The 15,991-nt window shown below is 46.7% G+C and overlaps 2 protein-coding genes across 2 annotated transcripts in view; one reads left to right on the top strand and one right to left on the bottom strand.

Annotated features, from left to right (window-relative positions):
* The window catches only part of npnta (nephronectin a), a 31,762-nt gene extending 27,025 nt beyond the window's left edge, over positions 1–4,737 (top strand). The window contains exons 8-11 of the mRNA XM_067251100.1: positions 526–615; positions 3,229–3,327; positions 3,687–3,949; positions 4,312–4,737. Coding sequence (XP_067107201.1) covers positions 526–615; positions 3,229–3,327; positions 3,687–3,949; positions 4,312–4,422 — 563 coding nt within the window. The 3' untranslated portion in view covers positions 4,423–4,737. The remainder of the gene's footprint in view (positions 1–525; positions 616–3,228; positions 3,328–3,686; positions 3,950–4,311) is intronic.
* Positions 4,738–6,664: 1,927 nt separating this feature from the next.
* On the bottom strand, positions 6,665–15,991 carry LOC136956331 (polyunsaturated fatty acid lipoxygenase ALOX15B-like). The gene is made up of 19 exons (XM_067250235.1): positions 15,851–15,991; positions 15,472–15,670; positions 14,765–14,914; positions 14,576–14,641; positions 14,310–14,391; positions 14,039–14,162; positions 13,304–13,505; positions 13,120–13,198; positions 12,487–12,609; positions 12,174–12,277; positions 10,848–11,023; positions 10,580–10,723; positions 9,955–10,158; positions 9,695–9,781; positions 9,407–9,576; positions 8,814–8,935; positions 8,034–8,134; positions 7,756–7,926; positions 6,665–7,651 (listed from the first exon to the last, which is right to left on the bottom strand). Exons 1-19 carry the CDS (start codon positions 15,989–15,991, stop codon positions 7,472–7,474), a joined length of 2,625 nt encoding a protein of 874 aa, XP_067106336.1. The 3' UTR covers positions 6,665–7,471.

Here is a 15,991-nt window from a genome sequence, read left to right as displayed (position 1 = left end):
GTGTGTGTCTGTGTGTGTGTGTGTGTGTGTGTGTGTGTGTGTGTGTGGGTGTGTGTGTGTGTGTGAACGAAAGTATGTGTGACCGCATGCATGCGTAAATGCATCTAGTCCCTTTCAGATCTGAAATACACAGACACACACACACACCCACACCCACACCCACACACACCCACACACACACACACACACTGAAAGAACAGATATGCACCAAGTAGTTGAAGTCAAGGTGTGAACATCTGCTGACAGGTTAATGAAGATCCTGACAGTACTTCCTTTCTGCCCTCTCTCTCTCTCCTCCCTCTCTCTCTCCTTCTCCACTCTCTCCTCCCTCTCTCCTCCCTTTCTCTCTCTCTCCACTCTCTCCACTCTCTCCTCCCGCTCTCCTCTCTCCACTCTTTCTCCCTCTCTCTTTCTCCCTCTCCTCTCTCCACTCTCTCCTCCCTCTCTCCTCCCTCTCCACTCTCTCCTCCCTCTCTCCTCCCTCTCCACTCTCTCTCCCTCTCTCTCTCTCCCCCCTCTCTCCAGTCCCTCGTCTCCACGGTTACAACGGTGTGGTGGGGATCGACCTGGACGTGGAGCTGGGCAACACGGCCGCCGAGGCGAACGATGACGCAGGTGAGCGATGAAGCCGTCTGTCTCCCAACGCAAGCACCGCGACTCAGCCCCTCCCTAGAGGAGGGGGGAAGACTCAGCCCCGCCCTAGAGGAGGGGGGAGGGAAGACTCAGCCCCTCCCTAGAGGAGGGGGGAGGGAAGACTCAGGGGAGGGAAGACTCAGCCCCGCCCTAGAGGAGGGGGGAGGGAAGACTGAGCCCCTCCCTAGAGGAGGGGGGAGGGAAGACTCAGCCCCTCCCTAGAGGAAGGGGGAGGGAAGGGGTGTAGGAGGGAGGTATGTTTGAGAGAGGGCATGAGGAATGGGTGGGATAAGAGAGGGGAGGAAGGGGGGTGAGAAATGGAGGGAGAGAGTAAGGTAGGAGATGGGGGTGTTAGAGAGAGGGAGGGAGGGGAAGAGATGGAGGAGGGGGGGTCGTTGGGGAGAGTGAGGGAGGAGAGGGAGACTGATGAGAGATAGAGACAGGCAGATAGAGGAAGAGAGGAGAGGTGTATGAGAGAGAGAAAGAGAAAGGGGGTGAACGAGTGTGGAAGGGAGAGAGAGAGAGAGAGAGAGAGAGAGAGAGAGAGAGAGAGAGAGAGAGAGAGAGAGAGGGATGAGAGACTGAGTGGGGGTGGGAGAGAAAGTGTGTGGACGAGAGTTAGGGCGAATGGGGAAGTGGGGGGATGAGGAGAGAGAAAGAGAGAGAGAGCGAAAGAGAGCTTGAACGATGATGGACGAGTTACATTCGCCGGCCGAGATTAAACTGACACTCAATTTCTGCACCGCTGTGAAGCATTGGGGGGAGAGATGTGATAGGAGCCCAGGTGTGTTTTGATTGGCCGTCAACGAGGAAGTGACAGATGAAATCTGTCCGTCTCATTTAAACTGTCCCCGGACTCGGAGCTCATCTCCAGACTATTTTCCTTTTTTCCTGCTTACCCGTTCTCCCTTTCCACACGCCTTAAGAGGAGCGATTGAGTTAAGGGACTGATGGGCGAGTGAATACCAAAATCACGTCCAAAGTCCACAACTTAGGGTGGAAAAACTGCAGCTGGCTCAGAAGACGAATAAATTTATCTGAACTGTAGCTCTGCAGTCTTCTGCACCAGTGTAGAATGAGCTGTCATAAACGATACACTGACCAAACATGAGATGTTCCTGCAGGAACATTCATCAGGCTTATTAGATCTGTTCTAGTTTAAGGTTTAAATTAGGAATCAGCGTTCGTGCTTGAACGTACCAAGAGGGTTATGGAGATGAATTGATTGTACACAGTTTAAACTTTCTGATGATTTTACTTTGGAGGCCCTTCATTGGCTGGTCGTTTTGGCTCCAGCGGTTTTCATTGGCTTAGAGACTGAGCCGCAAATTGATTTTCACAAACCCCCATATCACGCAGCGAAAATGAGGAATGAGAGTTATATCCACAATCCAATTTGTACAGCGATGCATGTATTAACGCAGGCGGGCGTTTCTGCAAGCATCCTGCCGTCGCGGATGCTGAAGATCAATCTCAGCTCAGATGGAAACGATTGTTCGTATTAGATTAGTCTCTGTCAAGACAGTAATGTGTTTTATTACAGCTCGTGTTGTGAGGAATGATTTATCCAGTCCAAATGAACATGCAAACAAATACAGGCAAAGACAGGCAGAAAACACACACACACATATCTACACACACACACTGGCCCTGTGTCTGAGGTGTTCCTCAGCATGTTGTGGCCCTGTGTCTGAGGTGTTCCTCAGCATGTTGTGGCCCTGTGTCTGAGGTGTTCCTCAGCATGTTGTGGTCCTGTGTCTGAGGTGTTCCTCAGCATGTTGTGGCCCTGTGTCTGAGGTGTTCCTCAGCATGTTGTGGCCCTGTGTCTGAGGTGTTCCTCAGCATGTTGTGGTCCTGTGTCTGAGGTGTTCCTCAGCATGTTGTGGTCCTGTGTCTGAGGTGTTCCTCAGCATGTTGTGGTCCTGTGTCTGAGGTGTTCCTCAGCATGTTGTGGCCCTGTGTCTGAGGTGTTCCTCAGCATGTTGTGGTCCTGTGTCTGAGGTGTTCCTCAGCATGTTGTGGCCCTGTGTCTGAGGTGTTCCTCAGCATGTTGTGGTCCTGTGTCTGAGGTGTTCCTCAGCATGTTGTGGCCCTGTGTCTGAGGTGTTCCTCAGCATGTTGTGGCCCTGTGTCTGAGGTGTTCCTCAGCATGTTGTGGTCCTGTGTATGAGGTGTTCCTCAGCATGTTGTGGCCCTGTGTCTGAGGTGTTCCTCAGCATGTTGTGGTCCTGTGTCTGAGGTGTTCCTCAGCATGTTGTGGCCCTGTGTCTGAGGTGTTCCTCAGCATGTTGTGGCCCTGTGTCTGAGGTGTTCCTCAGCATGTTGTGGCCCTGTGTCTGAGGTGTTCCTCAGCATGTTGTGGCCCTGTGTCTGAGGTGTTCCTCAGCATGTTGTTGCCCTGTGTCTGAGGTGTTCCTCAGCATGTTGTGGCCCTGTGTCTGAGGTGTTCCTCAGCATGTTGTGGCCCTGTGTCTGAGGTGTTCCTCAGCATGTTGTGGCCCTGTGTCTGAGGTGTTCCTCAGCATGTTGTGGCCCTGTGTCTGAGGTGTTCCTCAGCATGTTGTGGTCCTGTGTCTGACATGTTCCTCTCTGCAGCGGCGGGCTTCCTGAGCTGCTCCTTCGATGACGGTCTGTGTGGCTGGATACGAGACAGAGACGGAGACCTGCACTGGGAGACCACAGACGACCCCTCTGGTACCACACACACACACACTGTACCACACACACACACACAGTGCCACAGACGACCCCTCTGGTACCACACACACACAGTACCACACACACACACACACACACACACACACACACACACACACACACACACACTCACACTACCACACACACACACACTGTACCACACACACACATGGTACCACACACACACACACACACATGGTACCAGACACACACACTCATAAGTTCAGAAATGAAAACAATCAATAAAATAAATCTTAATACCTGGAGACCAGAAAAAGCACACAATCAACTTCCTGCTATTCCTGGTCACATGGTGTGATGTAACTTCCTCTCTCCCCCCCCCCACCCCTCCCCAGGTGGGCGGTACCTGACCATCCCAGAGGCGGGGGAGAAGAGGCGGAGCGGGCGTGGCGCTCGGCTGGTCCTGCCCCTGGCCGCGCCCTGGAACGACGGCAACCTGTGTCTGTCGTTCAGGAACAAGATGGCAGGTCACCACGTGGGGGTGCTGCAGGTGTTCGTGAAGAAGGGGAAGAGGTACAGCCCGGCCGTGTGGGGGCGCACAGGGGGCAGCGGCTGGAGACACACCCAGATCACCCTCTGGGGAGCGGGCCTGGAGAGTGTGAGTACAGCTGTGTGTGTGTGTGTGAGAGAGAGTGTGTGTGTGAGAGAGGTGAGAGAGAGTGTGTTTGTGTGTGTGTGTGAGAGAGAGCGAGAGAGAGAGAGAGAGTGTGTGTGTGTGTGTGTGAGGTGAGAGAGTGTGTGCGCATGTGTGTGAGAGATTGTGTGTGTTTGTGTGTGAGTGTGTGTGTGTGTGTGTGTGAGAGAGCGTGTGTTGTCTTCCTGTGAGGTTGTGTGCTATAGACGTATTTCCTATATTTGGTTCTGCTGTACAGCAATTTGGTTGACACTTGCTGCTTTACAAATGTGCTGTATGAACATATGTGCCTGGCTGACTAACAGAGCGTGTGTTGCTGTTCCCAGGTCATCCTGAAGGGGGAGCGCGGGCGGGGAAGGAGCGGAGAGATGGCGGTGGATGACATCACGCTGACGAAAGGCTCCTGCACTGAGGAGCACAATCTGAGGAGACACTGACACTAACCCCAACCTGCCCCCCCAGACACCTTGCCCCCCAGACACCCTGCCCCCCAGACACCCTGCCCCCCAGATATCCTGCCCCCCACATACCTCTGCCCCCCCAGACACCCTGCCCCCCATCTACCCCTGCCCCCTCAGACACCCTGCCCCCCAGACACCCTGCCCCCCAGACATCCTGCCCCCCACATACCTCTGCCCCCCCAGACACCCTGCCCCCCATCTACCCCTGCCCCCTCAGACACCCTGCCCCCCAGACACCCTGCCCCCCACCTACCCCTGCCCCCCCAGACACCTTGCCCCCCAGACACCCTGCCCCCCAGACACCCTGCCCCCCAGACATCCTGCCCCCCACATACCCCTGCCCCCCCAGACACCCTGCCCCCCATCTACCCCTGCCCCCTCAGACACCCAGCCCCACAGACACCCTGCCCCCCACATACCCCTGCCCCTCAGACACCCCTGCCCCCCAGACACCCTGCCCCCCATCTACCCCTGCCCCCCCAGACACCCTGCCCCCCACCTACACTTGCCCCTTACCTATCCCTGACCCTCACCCAATCTCCAAGCCACCCAACCCCTCAAACACCAACCCACCCAGATGTCCATCCACCCACTCCGCCTGCCTCCCAACACCTCCGTCCCCAACATGTCCTTGTCTCTCTCATCACCCAGCTTGTCCTCACACAAATAACCAGCCCTGGTAACCGTGGAAACCCTGCCCTGCAAGAACAGCTAATCCAGGGCCATGGCCGTCCAATGACCTCACTCCTTTTTTCTGAATGTGGCTGAGAGGGAGGGGGAGGGGGGAGGGGGGGGTGGAGAGGTAGAGGGAGGGGGAGAAGGAGGAGGGCGGGGTACTCCTTGCCTTCTTTTGATGTTTCTTATCATATATTTTGGGATTTTGTTTTTGTGCTAGCCATCAAAGAGTCCAGTTATGGATACCTAGACGAGATTGTCAGAATTGGTAGACTAGTGGGGAGGTACCATTATGGTACTTCCTCTTCAGTGTGGTACATACACTGTACATGCCAAAAAAAGATACATACAAATTAAGTGATACGACTTAATTCTTAGTCCTCGTACAGTCCCCACTAAGCACATTATTGCATATTTGTTTTCTTTTAAAGGTGCTATGTGTAATATTTCTAAAATGTATCTACAGAACATTAGATATCAGATTTAATCTGGTTAATATGCTAACATAGATATATAAAAAGCAAGATAAAATATTGCATTTGGCACTGGACTCATGTTTCTGTGACTATGACTTATGTTTCTGTGACTATGACTTGTTGAAGCGATTGTAGATTTTTCCACATTAAAGACAGTTACTTTATATTGTACTGTATTGTGTAAGTTTGTTTTATTATACCGGTTTATTATACAAATGACAGCATCTGCTATCTTGGCTCTCACAAAGTGTATTATTGTAAATGTAGTTGTGTGTACATAATTTAAAACACTTATGCTCATATTAAGCTGTGTGGTTTATATGTCATTCAGACTTAAGTATTAATAATTGGAGATGCAAATCAACTTTCTTTTTTTTGTTTTTCAATATATATTTTTTTCAATTTGACATCAATAGGCTACTGTCCATCGATTTGAAATCAGAAATGTTGTGAAATGTTTACAGTCCAGCAAATGAACCTTCAATGAAAAATGACTAGAAAGTTTCAGTGGTTTTTAACATTGCAAAGCACACATTGTATGATGTTCTCATGAAGGGTCGGATCAGCAGGAAATTCAAGTTGTACTGTATGCATGGACGACTTCACCAAATTCTGATATACTCAGCTAACTATGTAAATAGAAATAAATGAACTGATACATATTTGAACACGTGTGGTTTTTGCTCTTCACCCATTGATTTTATTATTATTATATTCCATCATTTAGATGGAATATGACCGGTCTTGTTCGGAAATATCAGGCATGGGTTGTTCTTACGGCAAGAGAACTGAGTGCGAATTATACAATAATAATCAGGAGGGTTAGCAGAAACAAAACATACGTTGTCCTTTGGCATTTTTTTTTATTTAACCTTTATTTAACCAGGAGTCCCATTGTCCCATAGTTACAGACAGAAGAACACAGAAATGAGACAAGTAAAAAAAAAAGTCATTTACATAACCTGGTTAATTTAAAAACATTGACATTTTTGGGAACCTGCCTCCATTTCTTTCATTTTAGATTTAAAAGCAGTAAGTGGTATCAGTTCTCAGAGTTTTAAATCGTTTAAGTAAAATATATCTTATTTCTGTACTATATCTGTACTTTCTTCTTCTTACATTTCAAACCGGGCTCGTTTCTTTGGTTTTAATCTTTATTTGGTGGCATGATCAATATTCTTTATTGTCACTGCGCGCCTTTTTCCATTTCCTGGCTATCACACACAACAAACATTAGCTAGTGTATTAAGCTACCATGGAGCAAGGCAGAAGGCAACAAGAAGAATGTCTAACGTTATGGATAAGACAGAGGAAGTTAGCGATGTCGACATGACTGAGACGAAGAGACAATGCTGAATACCCATGGCCATTCCTGGTTAATGCGCTGTGTGTCTATAGTATATTTTTGTATTCATGTATTAATATGATGTGAGGTCCAGTTACCAGCGTGACACTAAAACAGGTAGTAGCAATGGCTACTTTTTACTTAAGTGTCAAAGCCCATATTTCTTTAACTTGAGTGAAAAGTTGTAGTCAGTACTTCAATTTTTCCCAGAGTTTTATAAACATTAGTATCTGTACTTCTACTTGAGTGAAGGATGTGTTTACTTTTGCCATCTCTGGTTTCAGACTCTGATGTTCAGCATGTGAGTGACAAACCAACACTTGCGAAAATGTTTTCTCTCATTAAAATTGTATTTGGATCAAAATATCAGCATTCGGTTTTCATTCATGTATAAATTATATTCACCAACAGAAGCATATTGTATTCTGACACAACCAACATGCTATTACTGTAACATCCTAATCATACCTAAACCCAGAGCAGGTACCAGATGCTGATGCAGAATGAGGCCATGGTCCCTGTCTGCTGTCTAAAGGGCCACACTGTTCTCCATCAGCTCAGGATCCAGGTATGTGTAGTGAACATCCAGACCGGAGTTCCTGGCCTTGACAGATTCACTGAAGGTCTTCAGCTCTGCTTGGAATTCCTGTATCCGCCTGCAGGGGGCGTCCTCACTGAAGTGCTCATGTGGGTATTCACCAAGACGGACCTGGCCAGGATGTGAAGAATATGTCAGTTATGGATAATCATCTGTCTCACAAGACCGGTGTCAGTTCACCTGACAGGAACTGGTGGAGTCTTTGTTGAACTTACAATGTCACTGGACTGCTTGCTGAGTAGACACAGAGTGGCCATGCCATGCACCGTGGCCTTGACGTCTGGCAAGGTGTGCAGCATGGTGCTCTCAGAACTCTGCCCCTTAGTGGTGGGAGGAGGCAGTTGCAGGGAGATTGGGGTGTTGAGCGGCCAAAACCCATAGTCGAACTTCAAAGAGGGGAAACAGCTCGTTTTCAGTACCAGGTTGGTGTTAAATACTACAGAGGAAGAACTGACTGGTAGTGACATTTTGGAAGTTTTACATAGAATCCTACCTGTCCACTGTTGACAGCAGAGTGCTGGGCGGAGCCTGTAAAGATCACCATGGTGACAAACTTGACGAGTTCCGCCAAAGTCTTTAAAGATTGAGGGATTCCTGGAAAGGGAGGAGACATGGGAAGAAAGGCCAAAAACGCTTTAATTGAATGTTATAGAGCCTGAAGGAGACATACATATTTTCAACAACAAAAACATGAATACAAAAACATTATAACAGGCATAAAAGTATATATGACAACGACAATGATTCATTGCTATGATTCATGTGAGTGACACGTAAATTAGCAAAAGTTGCAACATAAAACTGTGTGTTTCAAGACCATAACAATATATTAATATATATATTAAAGGCAGGGTTGGCAATGATGTTGAGATGCAGTTTTTGTCATAATTGCTGAAATAAACTTCTGATAGCAACTAATAAATCTAAAGGTTGGATTGTCAAATTTTTAAAATCTGATATCTGTGAGTATTACATGACTGAAATAACCACAACCAATCATTTAGTTTGGATTGAACTTAATGATTGCATGGCATTTGGACCAAATTCAATGATTGGAAGGGCTACTTGTCTGTCTACCTACCTACCTCCCGACAGTAGTCAGGCAGCGCGTTCATGTGTTTTTGGGGAGTAGCTTTGTAAATTAAGTGGTGGGATATTTTGGTTTGAATCCTTCAAACTCTTGTCAAAATTCACAAAACCTAGGTTGCCTCTTGCCTAGGTTCACAAAACATACCTACCCTGCCTTTAACTATGGTGCTCTGAACTGTGTTACCTGAGCTGGCCCTGGACAGGAATCCATGGATGAAGATATCCTTGATCCAGTTCTGCAGCTCAGAGTCCTGATCGACGTCAGAGTCTGACTTGTAGTAGTGACCGATCACTCCCTGGACAAACCTACTCACAAGCACAAAAAAAGGTCATACAATGTACTGGTTCAGAACGCACCTCTCATCTGCTGTTTGTAAACGTTAACAGTTGCAGCTGTGGATCATATCCCACAGCAACATACACACCTGTGGATCATATCCCACAGCAACATACACACCTGTGGATCATATCCCACAGAAACATACACACCTGTGGATCATATCCCACAGAAACATACACACCTGTGGATCATATCCCACAGAAACATACACACCTGTGGATCTTATCCCACAGCAACATACACACCTGTGGATCACATCCCACAGAAACATACACACCTGTGGATCACATCCCACAGGTACATACACACCTGTGGATCATATCCCACAGCAACATACACACCTGTGGATCACATCCCACAGCAACATACACCCCTGTGGATCACATCCAACAGCAACATACACACCTGTGGATCACATCCCACAGCAACATACACACCTGTGGATCATATCCCACAGTTTGAGCCCGTCATCTCTGTAGTAGAAGTTGGGGATGGATTCCAGACCTCGTTCAGTGATGTCCTCCGGCAGACAGAGGGAGCTGTAGGTCAGAGAAGACACCGCTCTCCGCAGGATAGTGAGCATTCCCTCTCCACCCGACGCTGAATACTAGACAGAAAATTTGAAGAAATAGATTTTGTTTCATACAGATCTAACCTTTTTTCCACATAATTGGAATATGTCTAAGTTTGTTGCATTGTGTATAGTAACAGTACAATGTTCTTACCTGTTTGAAAAATCCGTCTTTTGATATCAGCTGAGATCTGGCTAGGGAGTTGATTTGAAGGGTGTAGCGGGTATGGGGAACAAGTAGCTGAAACAGGACAAATAATTGACTACTTCAGTATTAAAAGTGTTCAAATAATGGTGTTCAAATGTTGCCTTTTGATATAGCAAACAATGCCTTACAAACCAACCGGATATTGGTAGTAATGTTTCATGTAACGATTATCACAACATGGAGGACATTTCCTCCAACCTGCTGACCTTGTAGAGGGGGTGCACCATGGGAAGGTTGCGCAGCAAGGCCACAGCAAACACCTCGCAGAGGAGGTGGGTACGCAGCAGGTGGGCGTTCAGCTCGTGCTCATTAAAGTGAGCGCTCCTCACGAAGATCTTGGCCAACAGCCAGTCGTACTCTGAGTCGGTGGGGAAGAAGATTGGGTTGTCCTTTCCTGGCTTCTGCTTCAACTGTGGAGAGGAGAGACAAGAGGTCAGGCACAAACTGTGGAGAGGAGAGATCAGAGGTCAGGCACAAACTGTGGAGAAGAGAGACAAGAGGTCAGGCACAAACTGTGGAGAGGAGAGACAAGAGGTCAGGCACAAACTGTGGAGAAGAGAGACAAGAGGTCAGGCACAAACTGTGGAGAAGAGAGACGAGGTCAGGCACAAACTGTGGAGAGGAGAGACAAGAGGTCAGGCACAAACTGTGGAGAAGAGAGACAAGAGGTCAGGCACAAACTGTGGAGAAGAGAGACAAGAGGTCAGGCACAAAGAAACATAGTTTCTGTTTTTTCATAGGATGACATTTACTCACACAGACACGCCTACATGATGGGACTATCACAATTGTTCAACTTGACGCCTTGGAATTCATGTATTATCAGATTACCTGGATGGCGACGGGTATCAGTTTGTCGTCTGGGGTTCTCTGGAGCAGAACGAGAGGAGCCGTAAGGTACTGCTGTTTCCCGTTGATCTTGTTAGCGGTCACTCCATCCAGCTGTTTGTAGTCCACCAGGTAGATGTTCCCCTTCTGTTGGAGAGAGGGGACAGCTTGCTGAATGAACGGAATCTCAACATCTTTGGGGGACTTAGTTGGAGTTTCTCGTCGAAAGGATATTTTGTGCTACATAACCTTCAGGTAGGACGTACAGTACCTTGATTTGGTCAGTTAGGCTACTCGCTCCATGCAGGGAGGCCCTGACCATGGCGTCGGTGACGGGGAAATTCTCCGGCAGCTTGGACTTGCACTGTCGGATGATCGTGGGGTTGACTCCGTTCAGGAACTGGTAGCCAAATAAAGTGTCCTCTTTCCAGTGTTTTTGGACGTAGTCTGATGGGTACACAATATGAAATTGAAAGAATATTTAATAAAACTAAACAACGTTAGATTATTTAAATGGCTGTGGTAAAACAGCTTGTGTCTGGATGGAGGAAAAGTATCCATTTGAATGAAATTCATTTTGCGGCTATAGCCTTAGACTATGTACTGGTGCCTGTGATTCCAAAACATTGTTTATTGAATTGGAAGTTGTTATAACCGATTCATAGCTACGGTTACCAACATACAGGAGGACATTTGAAAGTAAGTATTTAGTAACACTGAGAACCAACAAGTTGTAGAGTTGAAGTGTTTTTATGTAAGAATATTAGTGACTCAGGCCTGTGATAGTTCTGTACATGTAGATCGTTCCATGTTAGTGGAATGACCTACAACTAAAAGCTCCTTTCCCCTGACTCTGTAGTTAGTTACTGTGCCATGAACTAGCTCGTCATGCTTACATGTTGTGAAAATTAAGTAGATGTCTTTCATTTATGAAATGAGAAATGATTGATTCGCTTGACTTCACCAGAACACATGTTCTTTAGACTGTACACTGCTTCCTTGGAATAGTATGAGTTACGTATTATGTTGCTCCATGCAAATGATGTCCCCTTTATTTAATTATAGGACAGGTGGAGGGAGACAGAAAAGCAGGGAGAGAGAGAGAGAGAGAGGAGGGAAAACATGCAGGAAATGACCTCAGTCGGATTTGAAACCAGGAATTAGTCTTATCCAGTGAGCTAACACAGTTCCTACTCAGTGAGATAAAACAGTCCCTACCCAGTGAGATAACACAGTCCCTACCCAGTGAGCTAACACAGTCTCTGACCCAGTGAGCTAACACAGTCTCTTTCCCAGTGAGCTAACACAGTCTCTGACCCAGTGAGCTAACACAGTCTCTGACCCAGTGAGCTAACACAGTCTCTTACCCAGTGAGCTAACACAGTCTCTTTCCCAGTGAGCTAACACAGTCTCTGAACCAGAGAGCTAACACAGTCTCTTACCCAGTGAGCTAACACAGTCCCTACCCAGTGAGCTAACACAGTCTCTTACCCAGTGAACTAACACAGTCTCTTACCCAGTGAGCTAACACAGTCTCTGACCCAGTGAGCTAACACAGTCTCTTACCCAGTGAGCTAACATAGTGTCACAGCCTCACCTGATATGAGTGTGTTGCGACCGTAGAAAGCTTGGCGCATGTCATCGATGCTCTTCCAGGGTTCCTCCCGGAATATCCGACCCTCGAAGAACAGCTTCACCAGGCTGCATTATTGCACCAACACACATTTTCAGGCCCATATTTCATAACATAATTCCTCACTGAACCTGAATTGATTTATGTCAAACTTTGACCCAAGTAGTTGAAGAAGCTGTTTTGGTGAAAATTCTGTTCTCTATCCTGGTAAATATTCTATTTTTGTGGATTGAGACAGAACACAAAACAAACCACACACACATATAGTGAAACTTACTCTAGGACAGCTTTACAGTCGAACTCTGCTTCCTTGGTGTAGGAGAATTGTACCTCTAGGGGCAGAGATGAGGGCCCCTCAGATTTCATGCAGTAAGGTAAACCTTTTCCATAAAAATGCCATCTGAAGAACAGCACAGAATGAAATGTTATGACATGCTATGACATTAGTCATGTTCAATTCATGTGTGTATGTATGCAGAGTGAATGACCCCTCATGGCCAACCTCTAAACTCTGTACCTTGACCCTGATGACCTCACCTGTAGTCCCTGACCCCTGACCCTGATGACCTCACCTGTAGTCCCTGACCCCTGACCCTGATTACCTCATCTGTAGTCCCTGACCCCTGATGACCTCACCTGTAGTCCTTGACCCCTGACCCTGATGACCTCACCTGTAGTCCCTGACCCCTGACCCTGATGATCTCATCTGTAGTCCTTGACCCCTGACGACCTCACCTGTAGTCCTTGACCCCTGACCCTGATGACCTCACATGTAGTCCCTGACCCCTGACCCTGACGACCTCACCTGTAGCCCTTGACCCCTGACCCTGATGACCTCACCTGTAGTCCCGGACCCCTGACCCTGATGACCTCACCTGTAGTCCCTGACCCCTGACCCTGATGACCTCACCTGTAGTCCTCCGCTCTGTCCTCAAGCTCCTTCTCCCTAAAGGCCTGATCATCATTGATGTCATCACATGCTCTTTTAGCTGTACAAAGAAAAAAATATTTTAGTTAACCTCCAGTTCCTCCAGTCATGTCTGTGATGTGTGTGGTGTGTACTGTGTGACTGTGTGTGTGTTTAACCATCTGACCTTTGCCCTCTCTGAAGTAGTGGACCTTGTTGTCTGAGATCCACCTGTAGCAGGGGAAATGTGCCGTGTTCTTCTCTGGGGTCACCACTGTGACTTTGGTACAGAACCAGTTGTCAGAAGGTGTTAGAAGCAGAGGTTTCTTGTCCAGTTCCACCACCACCAGCTCACCTAGGGAGGTGGGGCATTCTATAGGGAATGAATACTGGGAAAGAAAAGGAAGTGAAAGAGAATTTGCAGTTCAAATGAAAAACAAAGAATGACTTCACATACTGGAAAAGCTAGTTAGTTAGTTAGTTAGTTAGTTTATCATCATGTCAGATACACTGGTATCCATATGCATACACAGAACAAGGTCATTGTTACCTGCAAGTAGACTACGGTAATAAACAGAAGAAAAAAAGCAGACATGAAGTTCTTCTATTTAATTAATAATGTAATAATATTTGAATTATACTAAGGTCGATAATAATATAGGTCACAATAAGACATTAGTCATCACCCATAACCTACTCAACTGTTGTACTCCTGTTAGCACAGTTACACACACACACACACACACACACACACAATTTCATCCCTAATCAGACAGAACCAGGTCACAATCCTAATTTAAAAAAATCCAGTTTAGTTGGATTCCATATCAGATGGATGGAGTTTTATAATTCAGCAAAAATTTCCCAACACAAGTAAAATTATGAGAGTGCAACTTCTATCCAGGTCGGACCCTTGCTTTACCTTTGTTGTAACAAATCCATAGAAAGGACTGGCCCTCAGACGAGCGCTCTGTCCATCCGTGCCCACCAGCTTGATGTGAACAGAATTGACTGTGCCCGAGAACGCCAAGTCACCCGTAAACACGCTGGGAACGTAAACACAGTCACCCAGTAAGACACCTTGGTCGTTCTGTAAAAAATAAAGTAGTAGAAAAATATGATATTATTAGAATTATCATTGATACAGGTTAATTTAGTTCGTGAAATATGACCCCTGACCCTTATGACCTCACCTGCAGTTCTGGGCTCCTTTCTTGAGCTCCTTCTTCCTACTGGACTTGCCCAGAAGATGGATTTCATCAAACGCTCTTTTAGCTGTACAAAGAAGAAAATATAATTTTCATTTATATTCTTAGACATTTATTTATCCTCATACCAGGGTGGAACTATCCACCATCCACTATATAATAATAAATGATGATGCAGTGCTATCGATGGCTGTTAACAACATGTATTAGTGTTAACTTATACTCTATTGTGCACAGTGTCATTGCTGCACCTGGTATAATCTCTTCCAGCGGCTCCGATTTATGTTTTCCGCCATGGTTGCTCACGAGCGCACGCCCTTTAAAAAAAAAAAAAAAAGGACATGGATCAGTGGACTGACAGCGACATAACCAATCACACTACAACAGACGCTCCACTTTGCACCAACTGCGATGTTTAATTTGAAATGAATGTAGCTTACTGGCAGTTTGGTTCACGTGGGTTCTCCGTGGGTGTTCGAGCTCCGGAGCACCCATGGTATCGGCGCCTATGGTCTCTGCACTGGACCATGGCACCATCACAGCTGCCTCCATCTCTGTCTCAGTCTCCTCATTCCCAGCGTCACATATGGCTGATTTCAAATGCAGACCAGAAGAATTAAGACAATTGCATTTGATCCACATAGGACCTTTTTTTTTCTTCATATAAGGCCAATAAAACCACGTTGAGCATAGATATTTATTAGTGTTTATTGTTTCTGAGTTAAATTAAGAATATATATAAATGCAGGGAGCTTTGAGTGCTCGATATTTATTTTCTCAGTTTTTTTCTGCGCCACCCTTTTGGCTTACTCTCCATTACGTTGGAGAAGAAACAAACACGTGATAAACTTTCAAAACTCTGTAGGAAGATGAGGATGTATTGACCATTGTCCATCTGTAAAACCGATGCACAAATGTACTGTTCTAGTTTTCACCAAGCTCACTCCAGTAAAACGGTTGTATAGTATTCAAAGTGAACACGGCCGATTAAACTATTATATATATATATATTTCCTGAACGGCCGGTCAAAGTAACGGCCGCGGCACAATGCAAAAAAAAGGAAATCTCCCGACGGCCAGTCCGACCCTGCCTCATACATATTCTTACCTCCAGGTCATGTTTATAATGTGTGTGTAGCGAGCTGACCTTTTCCATCTCTGAAGTAGTGGACCTTTTTGTCTGAGATCCACCTGTAGCAGGGGAAATGTGCCGTGTCATTCTCCGGGGTCACCACTGTGACTTTGGCACAGAACCAGTCATCAGAAACGACCAGAGCTTGCTTGTCCAATTCCAGCACCACCAGCTCACCTAGGGAGGTGGGGCATTCTATGGTGAATGTACATGACTGAGGAGTGAAGGGAGAGAGAGAGAGAGAGGAGAGAGAGACAAAAAGAGAACTTGGGAGAGAGTGGGGGAATGAGAAAATGTTTGCCTCAGGTCAGTTAAAATGTTCATATATCATATAACACACACACGAGCGACCATTTTAACAGGTACAACTCTCCAGGTCGGGCCCTTGCCTTACCTTTTCTGTTTGGAGTCCTTCACTCGGAATCAACTTCAGACGACTCTCTCCCTCCATCCCCACCAGCTTGATGTAGACATGGTCCGATGTTCCAGAATCCAGCAGCTTGCCACTAAACACGGTCACCGAGTACGAAAACAT

The sequence above is a fragment of the Osmerus mordax genome, chromosome 14 (assembly GCF_038355195.1).
Source record: "Osmerus mordax isolate fOsmMor3 chromosome 14, fOsmMor3.pri, whole genome shotgun sequence".
In the NCBI taxonomy this organism is placed as follows: domain Eukaryota; kingdom Metazoa; phylum Chordata; class Actinopteri; order Osmeriformes; family Osmeridae; genus Osmerus; species Osmerus mordax.
The sequence above is the reverse complement of the archived record's forward strand: the minus strand, read 5'-3'. Positions and strand labels throughout refer to the sequence as shown.